Genomic DNA, 15,209 nt, shown 5'->3' with positions numbered 1-15,209 from the left:
GTCACATGTTCCTATCCAGCCGCAACGGTCATCAATTCTCCACGTGTCCACGTCCAATGGTTCTATCTTCCCGCGAGCTAACTAACAAAAAGCAAGCGATTGGGGGAATAATATATTATTACTAATAAATATATTTTTATTTTACGAAGCGTGTTTTTAAAATATGTCCCTATATTCTTGAATCTCTTCTAAACTGACCCCTTAACTTTGTCATGTTTACTATCTACTTTTATTACCTAAAGTAATCAAAAAATCAATTCTGTTTAATATTTTCGTAGGAGGATAATATAAGTTGACCAACAAGATAAAAATATATCTCTCCTTTTCTAATATTTTTAAATTATATATTTTTTTTCTATTTATATAAAAAACAATGTTAATATATAATTATAATTTCTATTAAAAAATATATAATTATATAATTCTTTTGGTATATAAACGATACAAAAAAATTTTAGTAATTAGAAATATATGTCAATAAAAATAAAATAAATGTTCACAACAACTGTTTTCTGCGGTGGTACTGGAATTATTGACATTACTATAAAAATCGTTACGATTATTTTAAAAAAATATTGTTTTGCCACTGTTAAAATATTGTTTTGCCACTGTTAAATATCAAATTACGTATATTTTTGTATCGTTGATCGTTAACTAAAATATTTTGTTCGTTTACTTATTTGTTTTTATTATACATAGATATAGCATATATGTATTTTTCTTAAAATATTTAAACAAATCATAGTAATATATTTATAGTCTTACTACTATTCATATTTCATACTAAAAATGGTCGAGTTTTGGAATATATAGTTTTCTATAATTACCTTTTATAATCATCATCCAAATGAATCTAAACTGATTTATGCGTCTCTCACAAACAGAAAATAGTCAACGCAAACCTTACAAATCTTAGATGATGCTTACATTTTTGGGGACTAAACCTTACAAATCTTAGATGATGCTTACACTTTTGGGGTTTAAAATGTTAATAAGAAAAGTTAAACGACGAAATTGTAAATAAAGAAAAATAAGGTGAGAAATGGCATGCAAAGTGCGTGGATGAGGATAAGATTAAGTTTCTTCTGTCCCCTCTTCAAAACTTACCTTTTATCTTCTCCCATTTTTAAATTTTTAAAGATTTGTTTCTTTTTCTTTTTAGATAAGAAAGTAATAGTAATAAACAACGTGTATAAATAATAATAATAATAATTCCTTTTTTTGTTTTTATTAGTATTTAATGTTATTTGGAAAACCACCAGAGATAGAGAGAGAGAGCACGTAAGACAAAGAAAGATCGAACAAACAATATAAAGATCTCATCTTCTCTTCTCCTTCTTTTCTCCTCTGTGTCTTTTCTCTATTCTGTGTTTCAAGAAGATTTAAAAACAAACAAAAGGGTCCATTAGTGTTGGTTTTGGTTTTTAAAAAAGTCGACTAAAGATGGATAACAGAGTTGAATCATCTTATGTGTTTAATATCTCCGGCGATAATTCCGACGAATCTCCGGCGATACCTAGTTTGTTATCTCCGTCTGATTCTTCTTCTTCTCCTTGTTCCTCTGCTTCTTCTTCTTCCATTGGTATGAACAGCGACGACGACGGTGAGAAGTCGTCGGAAGACGGTGGAGATGACGCCGGAGATAACGAAGTGGAGTCTCCTTACAAAGGGTCTCTTGAAATGATGGAATCTCTCGAACAAGTCTTACCTGTTAGGTGAGAGATCTCTTAAAGTAGCGATTTTTTTTTACAAAAGTTCGATTCTTTCTTTGTCGTAAAGTTACGATTTTTACAACTTATGCGATCGGTTTATGTTCTGATGATCGATGTTTTGTGTTGTGTGATTTGTGTAGGAAAGGGATATCGAAGTATTACAACGGGAAGTCAAAGTCTTTCACGAATCTAAAGGAGGAGGCGTCGTCGGCGTTGACTTCTTCTTTGTCGATGAAAGATTTAGTAGCGAAGCCGGAGAATCCTTACAGTCGGAGGAGGAGGAATCTTCTCTGCCATCAGATTTGGGAGAACAACAACAACAGCAAGACCACTCCACGTGGCGGGATCTCTAAGAAACATGTCATGAGTTCGAGTAGGAGCGCGTTGACGCTCGCCATGGCGGTTGCTGCTGGGGTGATGACCGGCGGAGAGGGATCTTCTTCCGGATCCGGTGTAGACTCGTCGCCGGGATCGAGTCCGACGACATCTGGAGGATCTCCTCCTAGGCAGAGACATCATCATCATCAGATGGTTAAGCTTCCTCCGTTGTATCCTAGGAGTCAAGGGTCTTTCAGTAATTTGACTTCGTCTCAGTCGTCGTTGGGTTTTTATGCTTGGAGATCGTATTCGGTGGCTGATTTCCCGAGGTGTTTTCCGGCGACGGCGAGTGGGATTGGGTTTAATGACTCTTAGGACAATGATCATGTAACAATTGTTTTGTTAATTTTTTTCTTATATCTTGAAGTAACAACAACATCCGGAGAACAATGTACAGAAGAGTTTTAAAACTTTTGAATGGATTCACATCTTTTTTTTTTCATTTTGGTTTTTTTTTTCATTTTGTTTTTTTTTTCTATCAATTAGGTCACTACCAAATCTTTTCATACTTAAAATCTGTTTATCTATGTTTGGAACATTCTTCTTTTTATTTTGGTCTTATCCAAGTTTTCAATGCTAAAAGCCTTGAAAGTTGAAACCATATGAAATTATCTATATTTGTTTATATAAATATTACAAGTTTAATTAATAGGTAGGTAGTCTAATCACTAATGTATGTATGTCTGGTGATATTGATGAGTGGTCTGAGTCTTATCCACAAAGCCACCCTTAGTACAGTGTATACGAAGAAGCATTTTTGTCCACTCTTTTTAGGCTAACTTTGGGAGCAAGTGGCTCGGCCTTTATACATTCTTGCTTTGCTTTTTCCCCTTTTTTATGAAACTGACTTATTATCAAATTGGAAGTGGATTTTGCTGGTTAAAGATGTTGTCGTGGAGACTGGTGGAGTTCCAAATAAACTCACAAGGTAGAGGAGGGAAAAAATAGTCGTTTTCCTAAAATATGTCCAAAAATAGTCACTTAAGATGATATATTTACGTACAATATTGGTATAACCCCACATTCAGAAGAGCAGAATATACAAAACCTTCATTCTTCTGCTTGGGATCCATATTAGATGGAGCCGATCACAAGCTGTTTCCATTTGTTTCGGATTTATGGAGCTGGAGAAGTAACGAATTTGAAACGACGAAGATCGAGCTCAATGCCATAAGCCCACCTGAAAGCATTTTAATGGTAAGTAAGCATGATATATGACTGGATTCTGTGAATATATTAGACTGGAAGTGAAATAAACTGTTTTGTAATTAATGAACTCGAATGGGCCAGCTCACCTGAGAGGGAAGGTGTCATGGCGAAATCATACTGAGGAAGCAAGACTCCTGCAGCTATAGGGATCGAGATGACGTTATACGCAATTGCCCATGCTAGATTCTGATATACTTTCGACATTGTTGCTTGTGCAAGACTCAGTGCATCCACAACCTATAACCAAAAAGAAACGAAACATGAGTGTATACAGCTTTTGATTTTGAACTAAGAGATTGTTGTCCCTTGACTGAGGGCAAGTGGCTCATGAAGCGTTTACATGAGAAAGTTTGTTGCGGACAAGTATGACTGATGCTGTGTTTGATGCAGCGTTTTCTTGTGCCTCGATCTTTAGAGCTATTCCTACATCAGCTTGAGCCAATGAAGGAGCATCGTTTATGCCATCGCCAACCTTTTGAAAAATACAAATACATTAGTCTAACTTGATAAATTTCTATAACACACCAGTTGCATGACTTAATACAGTTCCATGCGCGTCGGTAAGTTTCTAGGACTAGTTTTTCATGAGCTTCATCGACTTTTCATGGGAAGTAACTATAAGTTGAAAATAGCATTCTAGAAATTCAGTTGAAGAGCTTACCATAGCAACACGATGTCCAGAGGATTGAAGGTTATATATAAACTCGAATTTCATTTCAGGAGACAAGGAATAGTTGGTTGATTCACTCTCGATCCCTACATTCTTTGCCACTGTTGCCACTGCTCCTTCCCTATCCCCTGATAAGAGAACTGTTTTGATGCCCTTCTCCTGAAGCCTTTTTAATAAGAGAAACAAGCAAAACTACGATGATTAGATCCCCACAAGAAAAGTAGCATGTAATTTCATGTTTCTATGCTGACTAAATATAAAAACCAGGGTTGTTAGTTTCATTAAAAATTTGACGGTTAGAGAAAAAAACTACCTGGCTACAGTAAATTCAGCATCTTGGCGCAAGCAATCGGATATTGCAATAGCACCGATGATTCCTTCTCCTTCGCGGCCAACATATACCACAGTCTTCGAGTACCCAGGCGTTGATGATGTGCTTGATAATTTAGTATCCAAAAAACTTTCCAGCTTCACCATGTCCGAGGAGTCGTTCTTTTTGAGGAAACGATCAGAAACCCACTCAAGTGAACCCACTGCAACCAAACGTCCATCTATTTCAGCCAAAGTACCAAAGCCTGGTTCTGTCAATTGGCCTCTTGTTTCTGGAGTTTCCAGATTCAACGTTTCAGCCTCGTTTACAATAGCCTTTGCTATTGGGTGTGTTGCTGTCTTTTCCACTGCAGCAGCCAATTTAAGAACTTCTTGTTCTTCGTACCTTAGAGAAGCAATACCAGAGACGACAGGTCTTCCTTCAGTAAGAGTCCCTGTCTGAAACAATAACTCGATTTGTTCAACTTGGAGAGGCAACAGGAACTGTTCAATAATCTAGGATTTGCCATTTTCATATAAAAAAGAAATAGTGGAGAGAGAAAGATGGGTGAAGAGGATCACAGAAAGCCCAAAAGAGTAGCAATACCTTGTCTAAAGCCACATAATCTACGGAAGCCAGACGTTCTAAGACATCTCCTCCTCTGATAAGATATCCCCGCTTTGCACCTGGACATATTTAGGCTGAAAGTTTCAACAATCTCGAATTTATTGTTGTTTATTACAAATTTTCAGGTACTATAATGTTTTAACTACCCCTATATAAACATGAAAGATTAATACAAGACTGCACATACAACACCACATAAACTAGAAAGGAGCTTCTTCATGTTTCTAGGCCAGTTTTACTGATTTTATGTATTATCTAAAGTTGCTACAGAGTCATTTTCAAATATTCCTAATTGGAAAACTCTGCGCGCAATTAGGCTACTCTTCTCAGCTAGGTTTGCAGACTTTTATGTGCAAGCTAAATAGTTCGCTGGATAACATACCAAGAGAGGTGCCAATTAATATGGCAGTTGGTGTTGCCAGGCCCAGTGCACAGGGACAGGATACTACCTGAAGCACACAGAAAAAAACGAGTTGATTATCTGCTCAGCGTTTATTTTTCTCCAAAGTTTCTTTCCATCCCTTTTTTTATCCTACATTCCCTTCTTGAATTCATATTTTTGCCACAATCACCATTTTCCTCCCTCATTAAGTGCGGCTAGTCCGTGACATTTTCACATATAAGATATAACTTTGAGATGCATGGCTCACTCACCAAGACATCCACGGCCAGTTTTAGGCTTAAGGCCAGAGGATCTCCATCAGGTCCAGCAATATCATTGAGTAAAACATCTGGGAATATGTGTGAACCAATGTAATACCTGAAGCAAAAAACAACTGGGTCTTTCACTTGGTGATCCTGAACAGGAAATTGACACATGATGCTTTTACTTTATACTATAACTAAATAAACAGATTCCTACTAAACATATATAAGAATCTTTTTGAATATCATATGTTATTTCCAATAGAAATATGAAAAGAGGACCATACCAGAAGGCAAACGTCACTGCAGATAAAGACATTATAGTATAGACGAAAGGTCCAGCTATCGCATCTGCCAGCCTCTGTACAGGAGCTGCATTACCTTGTGCATCCTCAACCTAAAAATTCAGACAGGAAATGGTGTGAATGAATTAGAGACTCACTAGAGAGGAACTGAGGGTTCTGACTTATTTTATTCGTACTTTTCCGTATGGAAATAGGTTCAGCTACAAACATGTAAATGAGTTCTATATGTAGGATAAATACTTATTCATTGTATTTTTACTGGCTGCATTTTTCTTTTCACATGATGACTTGAACAGCTCCAACGTTTCACACTGTGACTGATGGAATTATCTCTCACCCAATGTAACTTTTCATTTAACTACATTGGCTCTAGATTCATAGACACTTACCATTCTGACGATTTTAGATATCGTTGAGTTGGAACCAGTAGAAGAAGCTTTGATCCGTAGAGGGCCATCCTGAGATAGGTAAAATGAAATTTCGTAGTTCGAAAAGATTCATGATCACTATATGAGTGTATGTAAATCAAACTTAGTAACTAGGTACGATTAGTGCAGCTAGACAGAAAGCTATCTTCCTCGGTAACGTGGTTCACATTATGAAGTAAAGTAGTATAGTAACAATTGATAGAGGATCATACCCCAAAGTAATAGGTGTGTCATTGAAGCTCTAAACGAATAAACCATAAGTAGCCTTTTGAAAGAATAAACTTTTGTTAGGTAGCATATACGTACCCAGTTTATTGTTCCCGCTGAAACAGAGCAGCCTCCTTCTTTAAACACGGGAAGTGACTCTCCTGTCAGCATAGATTCATCCACAACACTTCTTCCAGCTAGGACACTCCCCTATGACAAAAACAAATAATATAACATGATCACTGCCACAATTAATACTAACACTAACGCACTAACCAGTCACAAAGAATAATAACCATGCTAGAAAAACAAAGAATAGCATATATCCATTATCAAGTAGAGCTAATAGATCCACATGTTTTTTTTCCCAGCACTGATAATTCCAAATATAATTTCCTAAAATTACAGAATCATGGTTACCACGTATTTAAATAGAATTTCATAACTTCTTTTTTGAGACCCACACAATTCTTTTTGCTATGATCGGACAGTTCAGCATGAATAAGCAAGGAAATCGTAATTGTCACTTGCTAGAAAGACAGAAACACTAACATCGACAGGAAATGTTTCACCAGGCAAAACCAACAGTGAGTCTCCAACTCGGATATCATCAACTGGGACATTGACGCAAATTGAATCAGAGGAAAGTACAGAATCAGCTGCTGTGTTATTATTATCTGATGAAGTTATCACAAGTCTTGATTGAGTGGAGATGAGTGACTGCAAAAACACGTTTTAAGTCAGAAAGGGAGGAAAAAGCCTTCAAGTTAATCTTGGGAGGAGAGTCAGGAAAGCCCAACTTACCAACAGTTCATTCATATCGCTAGATGCTTTAAGCTTTGCTCTTTCTTCCAAAGAACGACCAAGGAGCACAAAGCCAAGCAGCATGACCTGCATACTAAATGACAAGAGCTATCAATCAGAAATAAACCATTGAAATTCTATTTTGCGTGAAATGATAGTAAACATAAAAAGTTTTCATCCCCTTGTAGATGTGCTAGAGAAACTCACCGGTTCCTCGAAGAAGGAAGCATCCCACTCCAGTTCTGGATTAACTAATGAGATCTGCAAAATACCGAATGCAGGGAACTGCAGGTTTCAGAATAGGATACCCACCAGTCAAAAATAAATCACAGGGTACGAAAAACTTACCAAGCTGATGGTAAACGCAGCCATAGATCCCAATCCAACTAACGAATTCATATTAGGTGATCTTTTCCCAAAAGCCTTTATACCATCAAACAGCAATTCTACAATATAACTTTATCTGTTTCAGTCATTTTGCTTCCGAACGGCCTCAAAAATCACTACCACCAGTTTGGAGCGTTTATGAAACTCTCAAAGAATAGTAGGAATATCACTGTCACTTAAGTAGTGTGAACTTCATATTTTCTCTCTTATGAAAACGACCACCCAATCAAGGTAAACACTACCCCCGTTGGAAGCATTGATTCAACAAAGCTTAACTATGTAATCAGGCACACATCTAAGCCTGAAGAATAGCTTCATAATGACTACTTTGTCACCTAAACTTATTATGCATGAGCTGGTAAGCATTATACATTAGATTTTGTTAAAAGGTTTGGACAAAAAAACAAACCTCTTCCTGGTCCCAACAAAGCTCCAACTGCCAAACCGCCTTTCACGTAAGAGTTGTGTAGCAAATCCCAAATCCCTCCTAGTAACATCAAGTGCAAGAGAAAGTCAAAAACCACATTTGTATCCAACAAATGACAATTTACAGCACAAATTTGCGTTATAATTTAATTTTCTAAAGTAAGAAAATGTGAAACAATGTACCATGAGCAATATGAATTCCCAAGGAATGAAGAATATGCGAAGTGTGAGACCCGCAACACAAAGCCACCAGTGTCCACGCAAACGCCACACGATTCCTACTCTTAACGAGCAATTCCTCTTTCTTACTAACCATCTCCTTCCACTTCTTCACATTCTCCGCCACTCCCATCCCCGAGACTCTCCTCTTAGCCTCAAAGCCACTCTCAGTCAATCTCTTAGCTAAACTCTCCGCCACATCCACCACCACCTCAAACTCCGATTTAAGCCTCACAGCCGCGGTTTCCGTCAGCATGTTAACCACAGCAGACGCGACTCGGTCATCAGACATCAGAACCGACTTAACCCGAGCGACGCAGCCACCACACATCATCCCACTCACATCGAGTAAAACAGGCTTATCGCTCGTAACAGATTTCACAGATTCGATTGAAGATTCCGCGGATTCAAACGATTGAGTACTAATCTCGACCGAGTTTGATACCAAAAAACCAGGCCTCGAACAGTACCGTCGGATACGAAGCCGGCGCTGTTTTGGAAAGCATCGCTTCACGTAATTACCGGGATGAGGGATTTGCAGACTCGACGGCGGTAGAAGATGAAGCCGGAGAAGATTGCTCGCCATATTCCCCGGCGAGACAACGACGATAGTGCAAAGTAAGAATCTAGTGGTGCGTATGGGTTCCCGTTTAAGAAGAGTCGTCAGAAACTGACACGTCGGATTTGGATTTGTATATCCAAAACCACAAGTGGAATTTTAAAAAGCCAGGCTGTCACCTGAGAAGTCAGAATAGTAAAACGCAGCGTTTTAATAAATGAAGTCGAAGATCTTTTAATACGACCTTCTGGTTCTATTAGAGGATTATGGGCTCCGGGGACACAGCGATGCCACGTGTCATCTTCGTGAAATATCACTTTTTTTGGGAGGTACTTTATCTTCTTCGCTTCTTCTGCTCATACTCTCAAAGCTTCTACGAATTATCTCAAAAGCTTTGCTACAATGGAGGCGAGTGCGAACGAACCAGCTATTAAAAGCTTGAAATCCTTTCAGTCAGGACCGATACCGAACTTTTTCGTGTCTCTTTCATCGGCATTTACGCAAACACCTCTTGTGCGTTCGAGCAAACCTAATTTGCTACTTCTACCACAAGCTGCAGACTCTGTCAAAATGATTCAGGACTTTCATCGGTCTCTGGTATCCGCTACTGAGAAATTCTCAGGGTTTGTCCATTCGCTTGCCTCTAAGAACCCTCTCTTTCAGGAAGCGGTTCGTCTTTCGTCCGAGTTTCGTGTTCTGTGCGATGAGGTAACTTCTCTTTCCCTGCTTATTGCATATTGACATAATGAATGGTTTGTGTGGAAACGAGTTTCTTCACTTCTTGTGGTTAAGTTAAGAAGATAATTATGTGTTTCCGATGAACTAGCCTCAGCTTCTGATTGTTACTGTAATGGGTGAACAACCTTTTTGGTTTCTGTTTTTGGAAAAAATGGATCATTTTTAAACAGCCAGTAGTTTGGATCATATACGAAGACTATGAGATTGATGTATAGACCACTTAGCTTTTGTTGGACATGAGTTGTATATGTCCAAGTTTGGATCTTTTTGGTTATATTCTTCACTACATCTAAGTAATATTGAAGATGAACTCAAACTCGGTGTTAGGATTAGTCAGGGATATGTTTGAGTGTGGTTTTTGGTTATTAAAGATGAAGAAGAGCCTTGTGTTGTGTATTTCAGATTCGTTTGAGAAACACTTCAAGGGTGAGGTTTGCAATGTCTAATCATGGATTTGCTGCGGTACTGCCTGGAGATTCAGTTGCAGGTTTGGTGGTCGCTAATGGGTTGATAAATTTTCTCAACATATATAACACCATCCTCGTTGTCCGTCTTGTACTCACCTGGTTTCCTAGTGCTCCTCCTGCCATTGTTAACCCCCTCAGGTTAAAAACTTTCCTTACTGTTTTCCTGCTTGTATTGGGAAAACTCCCACTACATTTTTTAAATCTTATCCAGGTTTAAAACTTGCCTTACTGTTTTCCTGCTTGTATTGGGAAATGCCACTACATTTTTTAAATCTTATCCAGGTTTAAAAGATTTGAACACTCCCTGGGAACAAAACCTAGATCATATATTTCCTATTTGTCATTGCAGAAGTTAATCTATATGCTTGATTTAGAGGGAGTTTTGTTTGGGAAAAACTTGGTCCTCTTCTTATATATGGCCAACTCTTGAATTGTCTAAGGATTGGTTAAAACCCCTGATGGATCTTACCCTCTCTAGTTGATTGCTAAATTATGTGTATGTTGCCATTGTATCAGCACTTTGTGTGATCCATACTTGAACGTATTCCGGGGATTCATACCACCTCTTGGAGGATTAGATTTGTCTCCCATTTTGGCGTTCCTTGTTCTCAATGCCTTTACCAGCTCTGCTATGGCACTTCCTTGCGAACTCCCGCCTGCAGAAGGAGCGGCTCCTTCTCCATCTTCTGGTGAGACAAAGTGGATGCGAAGGAGAAGGTTGAGCAAGGACCACAGACCGACCTCAGCTTCTATGAACTGAACCTGTCTAAAAAATCGACCTTTCGAGTAATTGTATTCTCATCTTTTGTATTTCCGAGTTTTTGTATAAATTTTCTTTAGAAAATGAATAAAAGAGTTGTGTTCCTGATATACAAGAAATATTGTAAAACTTTGCAAAAGATGAGCTTTTCTTCTTCATTCTGTGGCGTCAAATCAACTTTCACTCAAGTTCTCTAAGCAGAGGCTTTGCACATCAAGACGAAAACAAGAACGATGAGTATGACAAGCAACCCACCAAACGAACCACATAGCCTGTGAATCCAGTAAGGATCAAACCTGGTCAAGCTCGGGTCATAATACAGGGACGAGGCAATAGCCAAAATCAACAAGAGGAGAAGCACAGAGAGGCAAAACATAAAGCTGAAGAGTTCTTCTTCCTCTTCTTGATCTTCCTCTGATAAGCTATCAATGTAGAGAGGCGAGAGCACGGCTAGTACCGACAAGCTTATTGCCAAAAGCTTCCATGACGTTGTAAACCTCCCCATCATCGGGTTAGACAATCCCGTTTCCATCCAAAAAAATTTAAAACACCAAATGTTTAACTTTCTTTACAATCCTCAAGAAAAGATCTGAAGGAAAATGGTTTGTTTCTTGTTAAATAATCAGTACACAAGTTGCAGGATAGTTTCGAGTATCAGTTTAGGTGGTATGGTTACTATCAACACTGAGAAAAGGAAGATTCTTTTGTTTCTGGTTGAACAGTAATGACCACACATTGCTAAAATATTCCATGGTATCGTATGCTTAATACTTTTCTTTTAGTTCTATCTTTTTACAAAAAAAGCAGAGCCCAAAAGACATTATACCACTGTTTCTATATCACTACCTTTTGTATAACTATGAACCTCTACAACAGATAATTTGGTCCTAACAATGCAGCGGTTCATCAATTCAGAGCTATATATACACATCGCCAAAACTTGTCCACTCATCAGAAGAACTTGGCGCCAACATTTGGGTGAGAGTCCTCAAGGTGAGCATAAAGTGAAGTCATTTTCAATCCGGTGATATGAATCTGTGATCTAGAAAGTTCTTCAAGAAATGCATTCTCCACCTACAACGACAATACCGCCACTAAATAAACAAAAAAAAGCACAAGTGGGAGCTTAACTAAATGTTTCTCAACTAATATCGTACCTGTGTCCATCCAAATAGCTTGAGTGATTTAAGTGACGAGCAGCAACTCAAAATCCGTCGTAGGTCCTCTTCTGTGAGCTTTCGACACCACGAGAGGTCCAAATACTTCAACCTCTTACAAACTTTGGCAAGCGAAAAGGCAGTATCTGGACCAACCTATCGTAACAAAACTCCTTTAAACACTCTTGGGGACAAACCAGCTTAGAAATGAACGAGACTTTAGTTAACTAGAACACTCACATCTACGACTTTGTTTAGGCAGAGTTGGTTAAAAGAACCTCCCAAGACTTCAAGAAACGCAGCAACAGCTTCGTCACTGTCAAAGGATGCCCCCAAAGATTGACATTCAAAACAAACAGTCTACAAAATTTATGTAAAGAAAGAAACATTGTGAGACTTGTGCAAACCTAAATCTGTTATTTCCAAATATGACTGAGTTCAAAGATTTGCATCCCTCGGTAAGAAATTCCAATGACTTATCAGTCAACTTCCTCAATTCTGAGATGTCAAGAGCTTCTAACTTCTTACAATATCTCCCAATATGCCAAATGCAGTCATCAGTCAACTCACTAGTTTACCATAGAGAACACCAAAAACAAAAAACATTAGTTTCCAGCATTGGTAACGATTTGAGTCTTTTCGAGGCCTCAACAAAAGAGTAACTTACTGGCAATTAGCGAGAGATAGATCAGTGAGATTAGAGCAACTGAACATAAAGAAGGCTCTAAGAACACCATCATTAACACAATCGAGTCCTGCAACCGAGAGATAGTTCAATTTCTGGAACTTATACAGGCTGTTAGTGAACTCTTTACACCGTTTCATCCCTTGGCATCCTCCAATACTAAGTCCTTTAAGAGTGGTTCTAAAGATATCCGCAAGAGTCTTCAAAGCTCGGGAAGTGAGAAGAGAGCAGTGAGAGAGGTTAATAAACTGAAGCAGAGGAGAACAAGACGCGATAAAGGTCAATNCTCCCAAGACTTCAAGAAACGCAGCAACAGCTTCGTCACTGTCAAAGGATGCCCCCAAAGATTGACATTCAAAACAAACAGTCTACAAAATTTATGTAAAGAAAGAAACATTGTGAGACTTGTGCAAACCTAAATCTGTTATTTCCAAATATGACTGAGTTCAAAGATTTGCATCCCTCGGTAAGAAATTCCAATGACTTATCAGTCAACTTCCTCAATTCTGAGATGTCAAGAGCTTCTAACTTCTTACAATATCTCCCAATATGCCAAATGCAGTCATCAGTCAACTCACTAGTTTACCATAGAGAACACCAAAAACAAAAAACATTAGTTTCCAGCATTGGTAACGATTTGAGTCTTTTCGAGGCCTCAACAAAAGAGTAACTTACTGGCAATTAGCGAGAGATAGATCAGTGAGATTAGAGCAACTGAACATAAAGAAGGCTCTAAGAACACCATCATTAACACAATCGAGTCCTGCAACCGAGAGATAGTTCAATTTCTGGAACTTATACAGGCTGTTAGTGAACTCTTTACACCGTTTCATCCCTTGGCATCCTCCAATACTAAGTCCTTTAAGAGTGGTTCTAAAGATATCCGCAAGAGTCTTCAAAGCTCGGGAAGTGAGAAGAGAGCAGTGAGAGAGGTTAATAAACTGAAGCAGAGGAGAACAAGACGCGATAAAGGTCAATAATGCATAGTCTGTCAAAGAGAATGCTCCTTGAAGAGATAGCGTAGTCAACGAAGGGAACCCTTTAGGCGAACGTTTCAAGAACTCGGTTATCGAGTAATCCGTAATAGCTCGTCCGCAAAGATCAAGAATCAACACCTGAAAGAGTAGTAACAAAAATTTACAAATTTCAAGATTTGCTAACAAAACTCCCAATTCCTACTAGCAAACGGATTTTGGAATTACGTACCTTCAAGGTATCTCTACCAGAATCACACAAGATCTTAACCAAGTCATCCTCAGTTAAACCAACGCAGTTACTCGCACGAACCTCACAGGGAGAGTCATCAATCAAAAGATGCATAAAACGTGCGTCTAGTTTGCCAAAACCACTAACATGACCCGAGAGCTTCTTCCTCAAGTGATCAGGAACAAGTTTCAAAGACTTGATTGCTTCACAGTTCTTAGCAAGAGCTCTCACACTCAAATCCGTAAGCATTGGAGCTTTCCTCTGTATAACCAGATCAATCTCCATATCATCATTACTACTTGTAGTAGAGATCTCATCTCTTCTCATCTTGATCACTTCCTTAGCTTTCTGAAACTCGTTTCTCTCTTCCTCCTCATCTCTCTTAACATCATCATCATCAGCTTCATCCTTCTTTTTCTCAACAGTCTCATGATCAGAATGCAAACTAAGAGCAAACTTTTTCGCGGCAATGTAGTCTTGTTTATTTTTTCTTCGTTTCTCTCTCTCTTCAGCCCACTTTGCATACCAATCTTTGAAGTAAGGTTTAGGATCATGAGAACCGGTGATGCTCTCTAGTTCCTCCATCTCGTCGTGTTGCAACCCTAGTGATATACCTTGACGATTAGCCTCCTTCGCTGCTATGAGAAGTGCTCCGATTATGTCTGCATCTGTGCTCATCCGTCGATTTTCTCGAGAATCGTTAGGAGAATTCGATGGATTCATCTTGGAGAGATCGAGTCGAATCTGAATCTGAATCTTCTTCTTGATGGTTAGGGGATGAATGAATCAGAAAAGAGAGAAAAAAAAAACAAGACGTGTATTTATACCTTACTGAATTGACCTCATTAGTCAACTCCTCTTGTTATTGGTTAATGGTTATATAAAATATATATATATATATATATATATATATATATATTACTGAGCATGCAGATAATTTATTGATTATTTTCTGAACAAATTGGAGAAATTTTTCAACTAATATTTTTTAAAAAATTAAGATAATTGGAGTATACATCTAATTAGGGTTTTAAGATTTGTTTGAAAGACTTATTTAACAAATTAGGAAGTAGGAACTAATAAATGTGTGATTACTAAATTCAGAACAGCAGAAGAAGTTAAGTCCTTCTCCTCCAACTCTACCATGGGCTCATTAGGATCTTAGGCCCATTTTGGTAAACCTACTTCTACTTTTCTATTCCAATTGCTTCAAGAGCCATGCCCTGGCATTCTCAATCAAACTTTTATGGTTAAGGACTTGGTTAACAACAGTTACGGAAATCATTTTATATCGTTTGGAAACAAATACT

The 15,209-nt window shown here is 38.2% G+C and overlaps 6 protein-coding genes and 1 long non-coding RNA gene across 7 annotated transcripts; 2 read left to right on the top strand and 5 right to left on the bottom strand.

Moving 5' to 3' along the window:
• LOC104706481 lies at window positions 1,328-2,532 on the top strand. Its single transcript, XM_010422681.1, has 2 exons — window positions 1,328-1,715; window positions 1,853-2,532. Exons 1-2 carry the CDS (start codon window positions 1,444-1,446, stop codon window positions 2,403-2,405), a joined length of 825 nt encoding a protein of 274 aa, XP_010420983.1. The 5' UTR covers window positions 1,328-1,443; the 3' UTR covers window positions 2,406-2,532.
• On the bottom strand, window positions 3,179-8,913 carry HMA8 (copper-transporting ATPase PAA2, chloroplastic-like). The gene is given in 17 exon segments (NM_001302987.1): window positions 3,179-3,270; window positions 3,386-3,536; window positions 3,640-3,771; window positions 3,961-4,135; window positions 4,283-4,737; window positions 4,886-4,965; window positions 5,289-5,355; window positions 5,561-5,666; window positions 5,839-5,948; window positions 6,246-6,314; window positions 6,591-6,701; window positions 7,044-7,211; window positions 7,296-7,382; window positions 7,503-7,556; window positions 7,644-7,741; window positions 8,092-8,169; window positions 8,292-8,913. Coding segments are annotated over 17 exon segments (2,655 nt in total).
• On the top strand, window positions 9,229-10,961 carry LOC104706478 (ylmG homolog protein 2, chloroplastic-like). Its single transcript, XM_010422677.2, has 3 exons — window positions 9,229-9,594; window positions 10,027-10,229; window positions 10,608-10,961. Exons 1-3 carry the CDS (start codon window positions 9,289-9,291, stop codon window positions 10,849-10,851), a joined length of 753 nt encoding a protein of 250 aa, XP_010420979.1. The 5' UTR covers window positions 9,229-9,288; the 3' UTR covers window positions 10,852-10,961.
• LOC104706479 lies at window positions 11,019-11,613 on the bottom strand. Its single transcript, XM_010422678.2, has one exon. It carries the CDS (start codon window positions 11,381-11,383, stop codon window positions 11,045-11,047), a length of 339 nt encoding a protein of 112 aa, XP_010420980.1. The 5' UTR covers window positions 11,384-11,613; the 3' UTR covers window positions 11,019-11,044.
• On the bottom strand, window positions 11,907-12,961 carry LOC104706477. The gene is made up of 3 exons (XR_002033149.1): window positions 12,416-12,961; window positions 12,249-12,324; window positions 11,907-12,164 (listed from the first exon to the last, which is right to left on the bottom strand). It is a non-coding gene; the product is annotated as an uncharacterized LOC104706477 (long non-coding RNA).
• Window positions 13,339-13,814, bottom strand: LOC109125892 (the record flags this gene model as incomplete). Its single annotated transcript, XM_019228678.1, has 1 exon — window positions 13,339-13,814. A coding segment is annotated over one exon (450 nt), but the record flags the coding sequence as incomplete, so codon positions are not given.
• Window positions 13,813-14,622, bottom strand: LOC109125176. Its single transcript, XM_019228677.1, has one exon. It carries the CDS (start codon window positions 14,620-14,622, stop codon window positions 13,840-13,842), a length of 783 nt encoding a protein of 260 aa, XP_019084222.1. The 3' UTR covers window positions 13,813-13,839.

This window comes from Camelina sativa, chromosome 8, assembly GCF_000633955.1.
Source record: "Camelina sativa cultivar DH55 chromosome 8, Cs, whole genome shotgun sequence".
Taxonomy (NCBI): Eukaryota; Viridiplantae; Streptophyta; class Magnoliopsida; order Brassicales; family Brassicaceae; genus Camelina; species Camelina sativa.
The sequence above is the reverse complement of the archived record's forward strand: the minus strand, read 5'-3'. Positions and strand labels throughout refer to the sequence as shown.

Excerpts from the sequence above, each read along its gene's own strand:
- LOC104706481 (XM_010422681.1), top strand. The coding sequence starts at position 1,444 with ATGGATAACAGAGTTGAATCATCTTATGTGTTTAATATCTCCGGCGAT. Across the intron at positions 1,716-1,852 it reads GAACAAGTCTTACCTGTTAG|GAAAGGGATATCGAAGTATT; the intron begins GTGAGAGATCTC and ends TGATTTGTGTAG.
- LOC104706478 (XM_010422677.2), top strand. The coding sequence starts at position 9,289 with ATGGAGGCGAGTGCGAACGAACCAGCTATTAAAAGCTTGAAATCCTTT. Across the intron at positions 9,595-10,026 it reads TTCGTGTTCTGTGCGATGAG|ATTCGTTTGAGAAACACTTC; the intron begins GTAACTTCTCTT and ends TGTGTATTTCAG. Across the intron at positions 10,230-10,607 it reads GCCATTGTTAACCCCCTCAG|CACTTTGTGTGATCCATACT; the intron begins GTTAAAAACTTT and ends CCATTGTATCAG.
- LOC104706479 (XM_010422678.2), bottom strand. The coding sequence starts at position 11,383 with ATGGAAACGGGATTGTCTAACCCGATGATGGGGAGGTTTACAACGTCA.
- LOC109125176 (XM_019228677.1), bottom strand. The coding sequence starts at position 14,622 with ATGAATCCATCGAATTCTCCTAACGATTCTCGAGAAAATCGACGGATG.